The 13,998-nt window shown below is 34.3% G+C and overlaps 1 protein-coding gene across 1 annotated transcript; it reads left to right on the plus strand.

Moving 5' to 3' along the window:
- The first annotated feature begins 5,531 nt into the window (after nt 1-5,531).
- LOC127841065 (uncharacterized) lies at nt 5,532-9,829 on the plus strand. The gene is made up of 3 exons (XM_052369603.1): nt 5,532-5,684; nt 5,946-6,061; nt 6,844-9,829. The coding sequence occupies exons 2-3, from the start codon at nt 6,017-6,019 to the stop codon at nt 9,016-9,018; spliced, it is 2,220 nt and encodes a 739-aa protein (XP_052225563.1). The 5' UTR covers nt 5,532-5,684; nt 5,946-6,016; the 3' UTR covers nt 9,019-9,829.
- The last annotated feature ends 4,169 nt before the right edge of the window (nt 9,830-13,998 follow it).

Here is a 13,998-nt window from a genome sequence, read left to right on the forward strand (position 1 = left end):
CATCATCTATGAAACGTTTATAGAATATTGGTTGTTTATTGTATTCAGATAATTGTTCATCCCATTTTCTCATGTAACAACAGGCATAATTTCTCCCAAGTTTCGATCCAATAGCTACTCCCTCTTTTTGTCTGTATTCTTGTCCACAAAATTCGATCACATTATTTTCTAAAACAGTTTCAATCATTTCAATCACCGCTTCAGTACTCGCAGAGTATTTCCATAGTGATGGAAATCAAGAAAGGAAAAATGAAAAGGAGGAATATGAGATATGAGATAAAGAAAGAAAGCCGTTTTACTCCTGAACCTGGTAGAGAAAAGTGGCTAGATGCTTATATAGAAGCAGTTAAAATTGATATTCTAAATGGCATAAAAGAAAATGGACAGTCAAATATCACAAGACAAGAAAAACAAGCATTGCACACGTTACTAAATGATTCCAGTATAATAATAAGGCCTGCAGACAAAGGTTCTGGAATAGTGATAACAGACGCAAATGAATATGTAGAAAAACTCCGAAATGAACTTAATGACAGCACATCATATGAAAAAACTAATGGGAATGGACTTGACAATGCAAACAAAAAGGTGAAGCAACTAGCAAATAAACTTTTTAAAAACGGCATTATCTCAAAGAAATTACAACAATACTTGATACCAAAATATCCATCAAGAGGGAAACTCAAAGGAAATCCAAAAATACATAAAAAAGACAACCCGTATAGAACAATCGTAAATGGCATTGGAACAAGTACTGAAAGAATGGCAAAGGTAGCAGAAAAGGAGCTAGAAACCTATGTTATAGAAACACCAAGCTATATAAGAGACACCACAGCATTTTTAAACGCTATAGAGAGGGAAATAACTACACCATTACCAGAAGGAATTATCTTATACTGTTTTGATGTTGTCAAGTTATACCCATCGATTCCAAAGAAAGAGGGCCTAGAGGCGTGCAAACAAGCTTTATATGAACGCTGTACTAAGACCATCAACACTGAAGCGGTGATTGAAATGATTGAAACTGTTTTAGAAAATAATGTGATCGAATTTTGTGGACAAGAATACAGACAAAAAGAGGGAGTAGCTATTGGATCGAAACTTGGGAGAAATTATGCCTGTTGTTACATGAGAAAATGGGATGAACAATTATCTGAATACAATAAACAACCAATATTCTATAAACGTTTCATAGATGATGGGTTTGGACTATGGACACATGGAATTGACGAACTAATGAAATTTTTCGACTATGCTAACAAAATACCTGAAAACATCAAAGTAGAATTAAGATGGAACACAACACAGACAGATTTCTTAGACACAAAAATTCAACTAAAAGATAATAAAATAACAACTGATTTATACTCAAAGCCAACCGATAAACATCAATATGTCCAATATGACTCAAACCATCCAACAAATGTGAAGAAAGCAATACCCTATGGATTAGGAATACGTTTAAAAAGAATATGTTCTGACGAAAACAAATACAAACATCGTAAAAAAGAACTAAAACAGAATCTACAAAAAAGAGGATATCCAAATAAATTTGTAAACCATGAGCTATCCCGAGTTGATAATTTAAATAGGAAAGACTTACTTAAGAAGAAAGAAACAAATAAAACAGCCAACAAGAGAGTACCACTAGCTATAACTTATTCTAACAACCTTCCAAATATCCACTCAATAATTCGAAAACATACAGACAAACTATATAAATCAGACAGAATGAAAAATATATTCCCAGACGTACCAATAGTTGCATACAGACGAGATAGAAATATCGGTGACATTTTAGTTCATGGAAAAACAATTAAAGAGATAAACAAACGTTTTCAACTAATACCACAATCGTGTAAGACTAATTGTATAGTCTGTAAAATGTTGAAAAGAGGTTTTCATAACAACCCAAAAAGTGACATTCCAAACGAAGCAATAAAACAGAACTGTAACATTTATAACTTGGTGTACGGTATATTTTGTATTAAATGCCAAAAGATGGTATACGTCGGAGAGACAAGCAGATCATTAAAGGAACGTGCCAAAGAACACGAGGCTGATGTGCGACTACGAAGAGAGAAACCAATCTCAGAACATTTCAATGGTGCTGGCCACAGAGTGCAGGATATGGGTGTATCAGTGTTAACACAAATAAGAGACAGTTCCCATTATTACAGACTTATTAAAGAATTGGAATTTATAAAGAAGTTTCAAACGCAATCACCAAATAGACTAAATACAAAAAATCAACTTGATGTCCTGCTACGGGAAACTATCTTGTAAAAAATATATGTGAAAAACATTTTATATTAATCATTAACATAAATGAATGTAAAAATAATAGTACTTTATGCAATTTATCTTGTCCATAATGTGTATATGATATATAGAATAGCAAGTATATATGATTATTTAATCAAATATCATTAGAATATTATACATAGATATGGATTGAAATAATAAGAGTCATTAAATAAGTTTACCCTATTTAGTTTATGATAATAAGTTAAGGTAGATTATAATTACATATGATGATGATTATTTTATTGTAAAATAACAATTAATTAAATATATAAAGCACACATTTAACATAGGATTAAGATACAATATGTAAGTGTTTAACGTCATTTCATTTTTGGCGAATTTTTACATTTTTTTGGCGCCATTTTATATAACGCCATTTATGACGTCATCATGTACAACGTCATTTGACGTTTAAAAACATTTTTCTTTGTTATGTAAATTGTGCAGTCAAAAGACGTAAAAATGTAGTTAACATATAATTTCCAATGTTATGATAAAGGCATTATGCCGAAACGTCAATTAAAGGAGTATAATCAGAGGATTGTAGAATAAATAGAATACAATGTTAATGTCTGTCAGTGTCATACTAATTTCTTATCGGATTTAATTGATTTTTTGATAATTTTTAATCGGATATCTGGGTCGAGTTAAAAAAATGGTTCCGTCCACTTAAAACCATGGCCGTCAGGGGCAGGGCAGTTTTCCTTGTACGGCTATAGTAAAATCTTTTTACCACTCTAGAAATCACATTTACTGTCCATCCTTCAAGAAACTTGGTCACGTCATTTGTTCTAACGATATCTTGGCTGAATTTCGAAAAAAACAATTGGTTCCTTGAAAAACATGGCTGCCAGGCGGGGGCATTTTTCTTAAACGGATATAATGAAACCTTGTTAAGGCACATATTAACACATTTATTAGCAAATCTTCATCAAATTTAGTCAGAACATTTGTATCAAATAAATCTCAGCCAAGTTTGAAACGGGCTGATCTGAGCTAAAAAAAATTGTTCAATATATTAAATAAACAAAAAGCATGTTTATACCACAGGAGTAACTTTGTTTTTCTAATCTTCATGAACATTGGTATGAATATTTAACTTCAAAACTAACATTTGGCACATAAATTAATCATTTGTGTTTTATAAAGTACATGTACATTCATTGTTTAGCTCAGCTGATTTCGGAGAAAACGTGAGGTATTGTCATAGCCAGCTTGTCGTGTCGTTTCTTTCCGCCGCCCGGCGTCCACCATGCTAAAACCTTAACATTGGCTTAAAATCAAAGTACTTCCAGCTACAACTTTTAAACTTCATATGTAGATGCAACTTGATGAGTTCTACACGCCACACCCATTCTTGGGTCACTAGGTCTAATGACAAGGTCACTGTGACCTCTAAAAAAAATCTAACAAGCTTTCATTTATTCAAAACTGCACCACAGCCAAGCTCCGGCATCCGTTATGCGTAGCTCTTGTTGTGATAATAGGTTAGTTCCTTAGGGTCTTAGGTGAGTGCCTTTGGGCCCATGGTCCTCTTGTTTGGATACTAACGCTTAATGGGTCAAGGTTCCCCCGGTTACTACTTCCCCGTACCTCGGGTAATCTGAAGTATACTTTACCAAACACCGATTTTCAAATGATACTTACAGGTACCCCTTCTTTTCTAATAAAAAATCGTACCCATAATAGTGTGTACCCAATTTGTGTTAGTAACCAATTGTTTTAGTACCCAAATTTTCTTTGGAACCAAAATGTTCGAACACAATTTTTTTTTCGTACCCACATTTTTAAATTACACACAATTTACATACCCACATTTGTTTTCGTACCCAAATTATTTTGGGAATAAATTGTTCATTCCCAAAATTTGGGTACCAAAAATTTTTTAGTACCCATATTTTTCTTACCAAATTTTTTTTCGTACCCAAATGTTTTTTTCTAGCATAATTTTTTCGTACCCAAACTTTTCGTACCAACATTTTTAACGTAACCAAAATTTTCGTACCCACATTTGTTTTGTTCCCCTAAATTTTTGATCCCACGTTTTTTACCAAAAATTTTCGTAACCACATTTTTAAGTGCCCACTCATTCAATCCCGCGAAACCCTTAAGGTGTCGTAACTCTAGTAAAAACACACAAGATTTACAGTCTGGGCTTCGAATATTTTAATGCAATACTCACAATGAAGTCTGCATGTTGTAACCTTTATCATGATTCATTTCAATCCGATTTGCTGCTAGATTGCTTATAGTAAAATTGGTATTAGTCATACCAATGGATATTAATACGTAATATACAATTAATTTAGTGGATATCCTAGTTTGAAGAGGTTTAACAAGACACAATTAAATAGAAAATGTGCTTACGTGTGTTGGGGGATTCTTTCAATAATAACAACACTCATTAAAATTATACGCGAAGCTTTTCGTACAGCGTTTATTTATTGATTTTATTCAAACTTGAAAGCAAGTTTAACTATAATGGCGAATAAACAGAACCGATGTCTTGTTTACAAAGACTGCGATTGCGCGGTGCAAACTCAGCGTGTCTACCCCCAAAAATATACTCTGTATTTCTTTGGTCACTTTGTATGCACGCGTATGTGGTAGGCTGTGTGCATACACGCATTTATTTGAACAGTACATTAACTTGCGAGCCAACGAAAGAGGATTTACAGTGTTCAATACTAACTCGTCTGAGTAAGGAGTTTTTTTGGCTCTCTTTTTCTGAAATTTTGGAGTCCATATTTCAGGTAGTCCAAAAACTTTGACATTTTTTTATACCGTATTTTTAGGTTTATGACATTCTAAGTATACACAATGCATCTTTGTAAAACAAACGTGGAGACCAGACGGAGGTTTTCATGGGATAAAAGAAAAATACTTATTCAAATGCTTAGTCCAAATTATGATTTTTTTCTTGTTAAGTATATACTTCCGACATCACTTAGTTTTGATTGAACGCTTCTCACTATCAATAGTTCAGCTGTCTATAATCTTCCTGTTAAGGAGAACTCTTAAAGTTCTCAAGCAGTGATTGAAGTGTGCGGTTATTACTTGGTTTTAAAAACTTCCTTCTGCAGTATGTAGAGGCTTAATATTAAATAACTACAATTTTAATGTGACACTAAACAAATGCAACTGAAAGTTTTTATAGACAATGTTTATATTGAATTTTCTGGATATGATGTTTTTCTACAGACATTCTAATTTTGCGAAACAAAGGAAACCGAAAATATAATTCAAAGATGGTTTTGAAGGAGTCCGACGGACTTCCTTGACACAAAAACAAGGCGTCCGAGTCTCATTTCCATGAGTCTCGGACCACAGGACTCCTATTAGTGTCGAACACTGAACACGTCATTTACAGCTACCAGGTATGTAGAAACACGCTATTTATCAAAATAATAATAATTTTTATATTTTACCGCCCATGATATGTGTTAAGGCTGTAATGAATCGTTTACTTTTATGTTAAATTTTATAGTATTAAAGTTAACGCGTAGCCACTATTAAATTGACGGTATTAATCCAAAAAAAATCATTCAGTGATGTTTGCATAGTTATAACATTTAACTAGTGTTTCTTTTCTTTGTTTTGCAAACAATGGATCCTAAAAAACGAAAATGTAATTGCAGTTGAAGCCGACCCGACGAGTTCCTCGCAGAAATCCGCTAGAAAAACTGCTAGAATATACAAAGGCAAGAGAATGGCAGCAGTCAAAGAAGCCCATATGAGAAGAACTTTAGAAAGCGTATGTTAAAATACTAAATCTGTAAGAAACAACAATAGCCATATTCGAAGTAAGAGAGTTACTCCTCCCAAATCCAGTACCCCGAAACACTAAAATAACCAAACAAATTGGCGCCACTGTAACGTCGTGTACAGAAATCCGCACAATAAACTATAAACTCTGTTCTTTTACAAATTTACACTTCCGGTAAAGGTGAATTTAGTTTTGAATCTGTTTGAATCCCAAATGATATTTATAATATATATTATTTGGTATTGACTTAATATCTCTCTCGGACTTTAATAATTTGATCCATTTTAACGACATAACACTGTTTTTCAGATCATGAACGTTACATTCTTGTGTAACATAACTTTATTTGTATATATTAACAGATCTGCGTTCGCATTTAGTAACTATCATTTGTGTACTCATCACTCAGTTAATCGATTTATTATGTTTCGTAACTCTGTAATAAAATAGACGTTTAATGATTTAACTACCATGCATTCTTTAATGTTATAAACAACGCGATCATAATAATCTGATTAATGTTTGACAGGTATTTCCCTCGGAGCTGCAAAGCCACATGTTTTATCACCACTCTGAATGTTTTCCCAGTATCTCATATAAAGACAAACAGAACTTGTAAGCAGGAAACGGCCTCAATGTTTTCCCATTAAGTTATGGGTTTTCAGTGCATCACTTAAAATGCTCTATCACTACTACTGATCGCATATGGAGGAGTTAGATTCAATATCATAAGTAAATGCATTATAACATAACGGTTATTTCTCCTTCAGAATAATGGGAACAAGCGTATTGTGACATCCAATGCTCTTAACAAGGCTCTGATTGACATTAGCGTCAACGAGGAAACGATTCAATTGAGAAGGACAACGTGGCTTTTTATGGAAGATTTGTACAACATGCTTAACTTTGCACAACATGACAAAAGATTTACTTATCATTTTGGAAGCCAAAGCGAAGGTTCTACGACACAAGGTATGGACTCTGACATTGATTGTCTTGTGCGCCTTACAAACATGTTGGTGATTCAAAATATCGCGGACAGGCAGTTTGAGAAAATCAACTATTTTGTGGTTAAGGACATGTCAACTCCGCCTCAGTGTTGCTGTCTGCATAAACTTATGCCTAATGATTCTTTAACTTCGCCGAAGGATTATTTGTTTGTCGATGCCCAAGGGCGGGTATTCCTGAAAAACAATTGCATGAAACTTTTTTTAAAACCGATGAGCGAACTTTATGATGTTGACGTTATCCAACACGGCCCTGCGCAAAGCGTCAGCAGCGCCCCAGATTTAGAATATGTTTATGCATTGTACTGTGACAAACTGCCTGAAGTTTGTCAATATATTTTTAGAAGGCAAAAGCCCGGACATTGGCCTACCCCAGCATTGTTGGAACAGCTTAAGGATAGTGGGGTATTCATTGTTTCGACTTCGCATGTTGAGAACACAACACACTGGGACCCTCGCCAACACATAGGAACATTAACAGTACGAACGTTCGATAACTCACATGAGCTTTATTGGAGGTTATCTACCAATATGATGGAGCGGCTTTTGATGTTCAACCTCACAATGACGCAAATGAAAGTGTATGTAATCATGAAAATTATTAGAACAGAGTTGTGCAAGCCGCTCGTTGGCGATCGTTTAAGCACGTATCATTTAAAGACAACGTTGATGTATAGCGTAGAAATGTCACCTCCACACATCTGGAAAGATGAAAATCTTATCCAATGTATACAAGTTTGTTTGACAACATTAAGAAGGTGGTTAAAGGTGCGATATTGCCCTCACTACACGACGGAAAATGTGAATTTGTTTGACGGTAAACTTCGATTGAACGAGTTTCCGGTTTTGATAGAATTGTTCACGGATATGATCTGTACCGATGTGTCCTGTTTGTATAATGTTAAAATGGACGACCTTGGTAATCGTATATCATCTCATTCCCCATATAGTACAAACGGGCGTCGGTTCGAAAAAATGGATCCCGTTATTGCTACCAAGATGTTTAATTTTCTGGTCACTAAATTATTTGATTCATTTTACTTCTTTGACAGCAGTGATTGGAGGAGAGATACATCATATGTAATAAACAACCGTGCCACATACATTCGAAATTTAGAGACCATGTATACAGACTGTCCGGAACCATTTCGTCCAGCAATCTCTATAAGCTTACCATTCCAGTATTCCATTCAGGCTGTAACGAAAGCCTCGCTGTGTATAGGAGAAAATCAAACTTTAACGCATGAGATTTTCACTTTGTGTGATAAGTCTCTGATGTCCGATTTGACATCGAGTCGCCTCAGGCTGGCGTCAATATATTTCTCAGCACGGCGTTTTGAAGAGGCTGCTGCTATTCTAAAGCAACTAGACACTCTGATTTCTGACAAAGTAATACTCGTTAGCCCTGTGTATTATTACAGTAAAAATAAGTTTCTTTATGAGCTGCTGGCACGACAAAAAGGATTCCTTCATATTTTGCAAAACGAGGTTGCTGTGTGTACGATTTTTAGCAGACACGAAATCAATTGTGTTCCTGGGCAGCTTGTCGCTGAGTTCTACAGAACGGTAACGGTGGAGGGTAAAGGTTGCCGTCTTCCAAGCCCTCACTGGATGGACTTTGCAATGGTTGATTCATTACCATATATGTATTACCTACAGTATTTAATATATCGAACTGCTGGATTAAACAGCGACAAACGCAGAGCGTTCAAGAATCTCGTGGATATTTTTAAAACTCATGATGCTCTTAAAGAATATCATATCGACACCTCATTAAATCTGATAGGACATGTTTGGGAACTGGAAGGCTATTTGTCAGTAGCTTGGCGTGCCTATAAATTTTCAGTTGAACGTCGACCACAGAATAACGCCGCTTACTGGCACATGTTTAGGATGATTGGAGGGCTTATTTATGGGCTAAGAATGTTATCCTGGTAACATTCAGCTATTCATGGTGCAAATATGCGTGACAACTGGAGAACATTGGAATATACTGTGTTAGATTTACAAGAATGGCTCATCGCAATTGTTATCGTTATTTTATTCGCGATGTAGTGTTGTATATTCTGTCCTGTATTGAGCTGAAACATTTCTTAATCGCATTTAAAATTAATATCTGAGGAGATTGTTGACTGTTGATGAAAGATGTTGTCTTTGTTGCGTCTATTTATTGTCAATCTACAGCTTGACTCATGATTGTAGCATGGATGCATTTCAACATATTCCTGCTCATATCTACCATGTTGTCGTATTTCAATCTTCAGAAAGTGAGGAGATAACTCTTTGTAATTACGTACAACTTGTTGACGACGACTCTAATGAATATTTTTTTTTTAGTTTTCTGCACAGTGTTTTATTTTTAGATCATTCATAGTGATTAGTGTTTTATATATTAGGCCTAAGGGTCTTACCAATATTGTATAACATGTCCGGCGGGTCTAGATTCTCTTAAGAAAAAGGTTCCACTTAGTATCTGTAAAGATTCTGCAACTTTCATTAAGATGTCATTATACCGACATTGTAGTTTTGTAAAAATAATATTAGAGGCATTTCCATTGGTGTGAACAGTACTCAAAGTTTTAGAACTGTAAAACGGCATGTATTTTTTTATTGTCCATTCGCTCATTTCCGATTTCCATGGTATTCTGAATCCAAAATCAAAGTGAAAGAAACTTCTAACAAACAATTATTTTCCGAAATTTCAAATTACCTCAAACGTTTTTCCTCATTTTTTTTCTGAACCATTTAATTACAAATCTCACTCTTATTTTCCTAAATATTGAAAAAGCAAAACTTTTTGGTATGTATTTATTCATTATTCGTTTATGATGCGCTAACGATAGAAACTGACATTTAACAAGTGGGATAAAGACAATATAAGCACATACTATTTGGGTTCTCATCTCGGATAACCAGTAAAATAATTGTCGCTGACACGAAGTAGAAACATGTTTTAGTATCACAGCACGTTTGCCTTAAGTCCCAGCTTTGCTTGCAAGGCTACCCACATTTGCACAAATGAATTTGCCATAACCAAGCTGCAGTTGAGAACTGGAGATGTTATATAAACGTATGAAACACATCGTTTCTTCATGCAACTATAATAAACTGCTTACAACTATAAAGAGCATGTAGTAGATCATTTGTGAAACAATAAATATGAATTAACTTTCCTTTTACAATGCTATTATCTCAATGTTCATTTAATTATTTATAGTGTATATGTTGTTTAGATAAATAATGGGTTAAGTGTGCTAATCGGTTCTCTTTTCAACCAAAGTTAAAATGTTAAATAATTAATTTTGGTTGGCGCGGCATACGTCCAACTTATCGCTTACAACAATACTTGCACTTACTAGTGTCGTGATCCATTGTTCATTCCGTTTGAATTGTCTAATGTGTAAAATGTACGAGTGATGTGTTTAAATCTTTCGGATCGACGCGAAACGATTCGAGTTTAAAAAGTGAAACCATACCATTTCGCATTCGATAGGATATTTTATGTAACGTGATTATTATCGTTAAATATTGACTATATATTTTACCGAAGGATTAGAGTTCGAATAAAGGTAAACAAAGTCACAGTTAATTTTGTTTTCACCGTTCTTATTTTAAACATCGATAAGCAACAAACACAGTTATCGGACGAAGACATTTTGAGTACTTTGTATATACAAGGCTTGTGTAAAAGAGCTCATGCATACACAAACACTCATGATAGTATATGTTCCTCACTAACTCGTGTTCATAAATATGTTAAATATGTTAATCATTACACTACAAAAATGTACAATGCGTGCTGATTCGCTGATTCGATGTTCTTTCATAAAGTTGGATGATTGAAAAGTGTTAGGAAGAACTTTTTTTAAGCCTATCGTTTGAAAATCATCAAAACATGAAACAAATACAAATTAGAATTAAATCAATTTAGAATAAAATGAAAATAATATATATTTATCTTATACTTAATGATCAAATATGATATTTCTGCAGTGAAATAACAGTAGTGAAAATAAACAAATTGTTATTTTCAACGGTGAAAATAACACATTTTCGGAACTACTTTTTCTATTTTTAGATTATCATAAAAAGATATACTTCCAGTTAAATATATATTTTTAATGATGACGAGTTAATTTAAAACGATATTCAATCGAATCCAACACGTTTTCTTTGTTTATGCTTTTTTGTACGCTAATTACATTGTAAAAGATTTTAACCGGAGACTTTTGCTGGTATAACGACGTCATTTTGTGTAATGAAATGCATTGAGGCACGCCACGGGAGAAAGGTAACTTTTCAGTAAAAGGGAACCAGCTGTTATTATTTGCTTGAAAAAGAAACATAACATTCGTTCATGTCAGTGTAAGATCGTTTGTTATTTCACTCGTGATGAAAGAGAAATAATATTGTCATTGATCACTCGTGAAATAACAAACTATCCTACACTGACATGAACAAATAGAGCTCCAGTATCTGTTTGATGGTCTGTGAGGAGATCTTGTCCAAGATGCTCAACTTCTTGGGCTTCCATTCTGCGGGAATCCTCTATTAAATTACATGCTTTATCAATTTAATAGTGAAACACGTATCGAAAAACAGCAATTAAGAAATATTTCAATAAATGCTACAGAAGTATGTTCCCTTAATAAAACCTGCCACAGACGATATCGGTAGGGATCGTTGATGACTTAAATTTTTACACTTTTTTATTCATTTTGATGGGCAAACACGACGTAAACTGATGATAATTTCAACAGCAACAACATGAGTCTCCATTTCCGGTCTAATAGCGACCTGCTTACAGAACCAACGACCGTTTAACTTACATATGTACATGTTTAAGTGCTGTTGCCTTAAATATGCGTAGGCAGTTGCGAACACAATGGTCAAATATTTGCAATTGAAACAACTTCTAGTTCGAGGCTAAATTAACTTGGTGTTTTGCCATTTTGTCTTGTGAACAAAAGAAACGGTTTAAGGCTTCTCTAGAAACCCATAAGGGTGCTTTTCTCATGTGTGGACCCGGTGTGCGTCCCAGTACTCCTACTTATTCTATTTACTAGATTCAAACTAGGCAGGAAATTTATGAATAATAGCTGCAATTCTAACCGAAAGATTTTCAATTTGGGAATTAACTTGATTTGCGGCTGGAAGCCGGAGTACCCGGATGAAACACCACCTGGCCGGTATGGGGACCACCAACAATACTTGCTTGCTTCAGGGATCGGGGATATATCAAGGAAAGCATGTGAATTTGGTTTGGTGGTCCCCATGCCGGACAGGTTGGGTTTCCTCCGGGTAATCCGGATTCCCACATTCCTTATATAAAAATGGTCAGAAGCCCAGGTGATCTAGACTAAACAATGGAACTTGGATTCCCGAGCACCAAATCAATCGACGACAACCCGCCGCATCGCCGGTGACTCGGCATAACAAACTCGGCGTTTCATCTGCCCAGGTGATCTAGACTAAAAATAGAACTTGTATTCCCGAGCACATTACCTTACGACGCGACGCCTCGCCGGTTACTCGGCCCTGGTCATCTAGACCAAGTGAAACATGTTAATATTCATTTAAAATAAAACGTGAATTAAGAAGTAAAACATGCTCTACTGGTGATGTAACTTGCGATGAATACAGTTTTTGAAATACATCTGAAATGATAAAATTAATTAAAATTATATATCTGACTCTATTAAGATGCGGTCATTAATGTCAACACGATAACAAACACATGATTTTGCTACTCTGCAAGCATCTGAGGAGCATTTTTAAATTTTGATGCAGATTATAGAATCAAGAAAACAGTGTTAATTTTGGCTTTGCATATCTATACATATGTAAGTATACATATAACCCTGTTTTTATAATACTGGGCTTGTTACAGAAAGTTTATACGTACACACGCATAAATCAAATGAGCCGTGCTCTGTAAAAAGTGGGTTCAATACATGTGCGTAAAGGGTCGTCCCGGAGTAGCCTGTGCAGTCCGCATTGAAATGGAATTTTGCTAAGTAGATAATTTCTTTAAACTGAAAAAAATCATAAAAGCGGAAAGTTTTGTCCCTGATGAGTCTGAGCGGACTGTACAGGCTTATCTGGGACGACATTTTACGCACATGCATTAAACCTCTTTTCACAGAGCACGGCTCACATATGTTTAGCACTTAGTCTTTCAGCACATGTTTGATGCCGTTTATGTTTATCAGTATAAATAAATATGTAGCTGATTTGATGTACCGCAATAAAATGGGATGGTGGAAGAGCATAGGTGTCAAGAAGCATTTTAATTAAAAAAAAATCTTTTTAAGAACTTTATCTCGTGAAAATATAGATAAACAAATAGCAATACCATTAATTTTTAAAAGGAAATAAATTCAATATGTCATATTATAATGTTGTTTATATATTAATATATTACATTTAAACGCATGATGTTAGTGCATAGTAATTTTTATAGGATGAGCTGTATATATGATTAAGTCGAAATAAACTATTATGTTATGTTATTAATTAAAAAAAATAATTATAAAGATTAATGTAGTTTTCTACACCTTATTTCTTTTAAGTACAACAGTTTAACACTTGTTGATTCGAATATCTTAATGAAATACTAATAATTAAGTCAGCCAAAAGTAACTGCTGTGATTGTTTGAACCTTTATTATGATTCATTTGAATCCAAATTGCTGCCTAAAATTGCTTATAGATAGATAGGTATAACTCATATATATGGATAATAATACGTATTATGCTATCAATACTGTGCATTTGTTAATTAATCTACAATTGTGGTTTAACAGGTCACAATAAAAAATAATTGTGTGTGTTTTTTCAATAATAACATCACTCATAAAAATGTCATGCTCGACTTTTGGTGAAGCGTTGATTGATTGATTGAATTCCAATTTGAAAT

The sequence above is a fragment of the Dreissena polymorpha genome, chromosome 8 (assembly GCF_020536995.1).
Source record: "Dreissena polymorpha isolate Duluth1 chromosome 8, UMN_Dpol_1.0, whole genome shotgun sequence".
NCBI classification, from domain to species: Eukaryota; Metazoa; Mollusca; class Bivalvia; order Myida; family Dreissenidae; genus Dreissena; species Dreissena polymorpha.

What these genes read in the sequence shown, in the direction of transcription:
- LOC127841065 (XM_052369603.1), top strand. Translation starts at nt 6,017, where the DNA reads ATGGCAGCAGTCAAAGAAGCCCATATGAGAAGAACTTTAGAAAGC. An exon ending in TGAGAAGAACTTTAGAAAGC is followed by an intron (nt 6,062 to 6,843) that starts GTATGTTAAAAT and finishes TTTCTCCTTCAG; the next exon opens with AATAATGGGAACAAGCGTAT.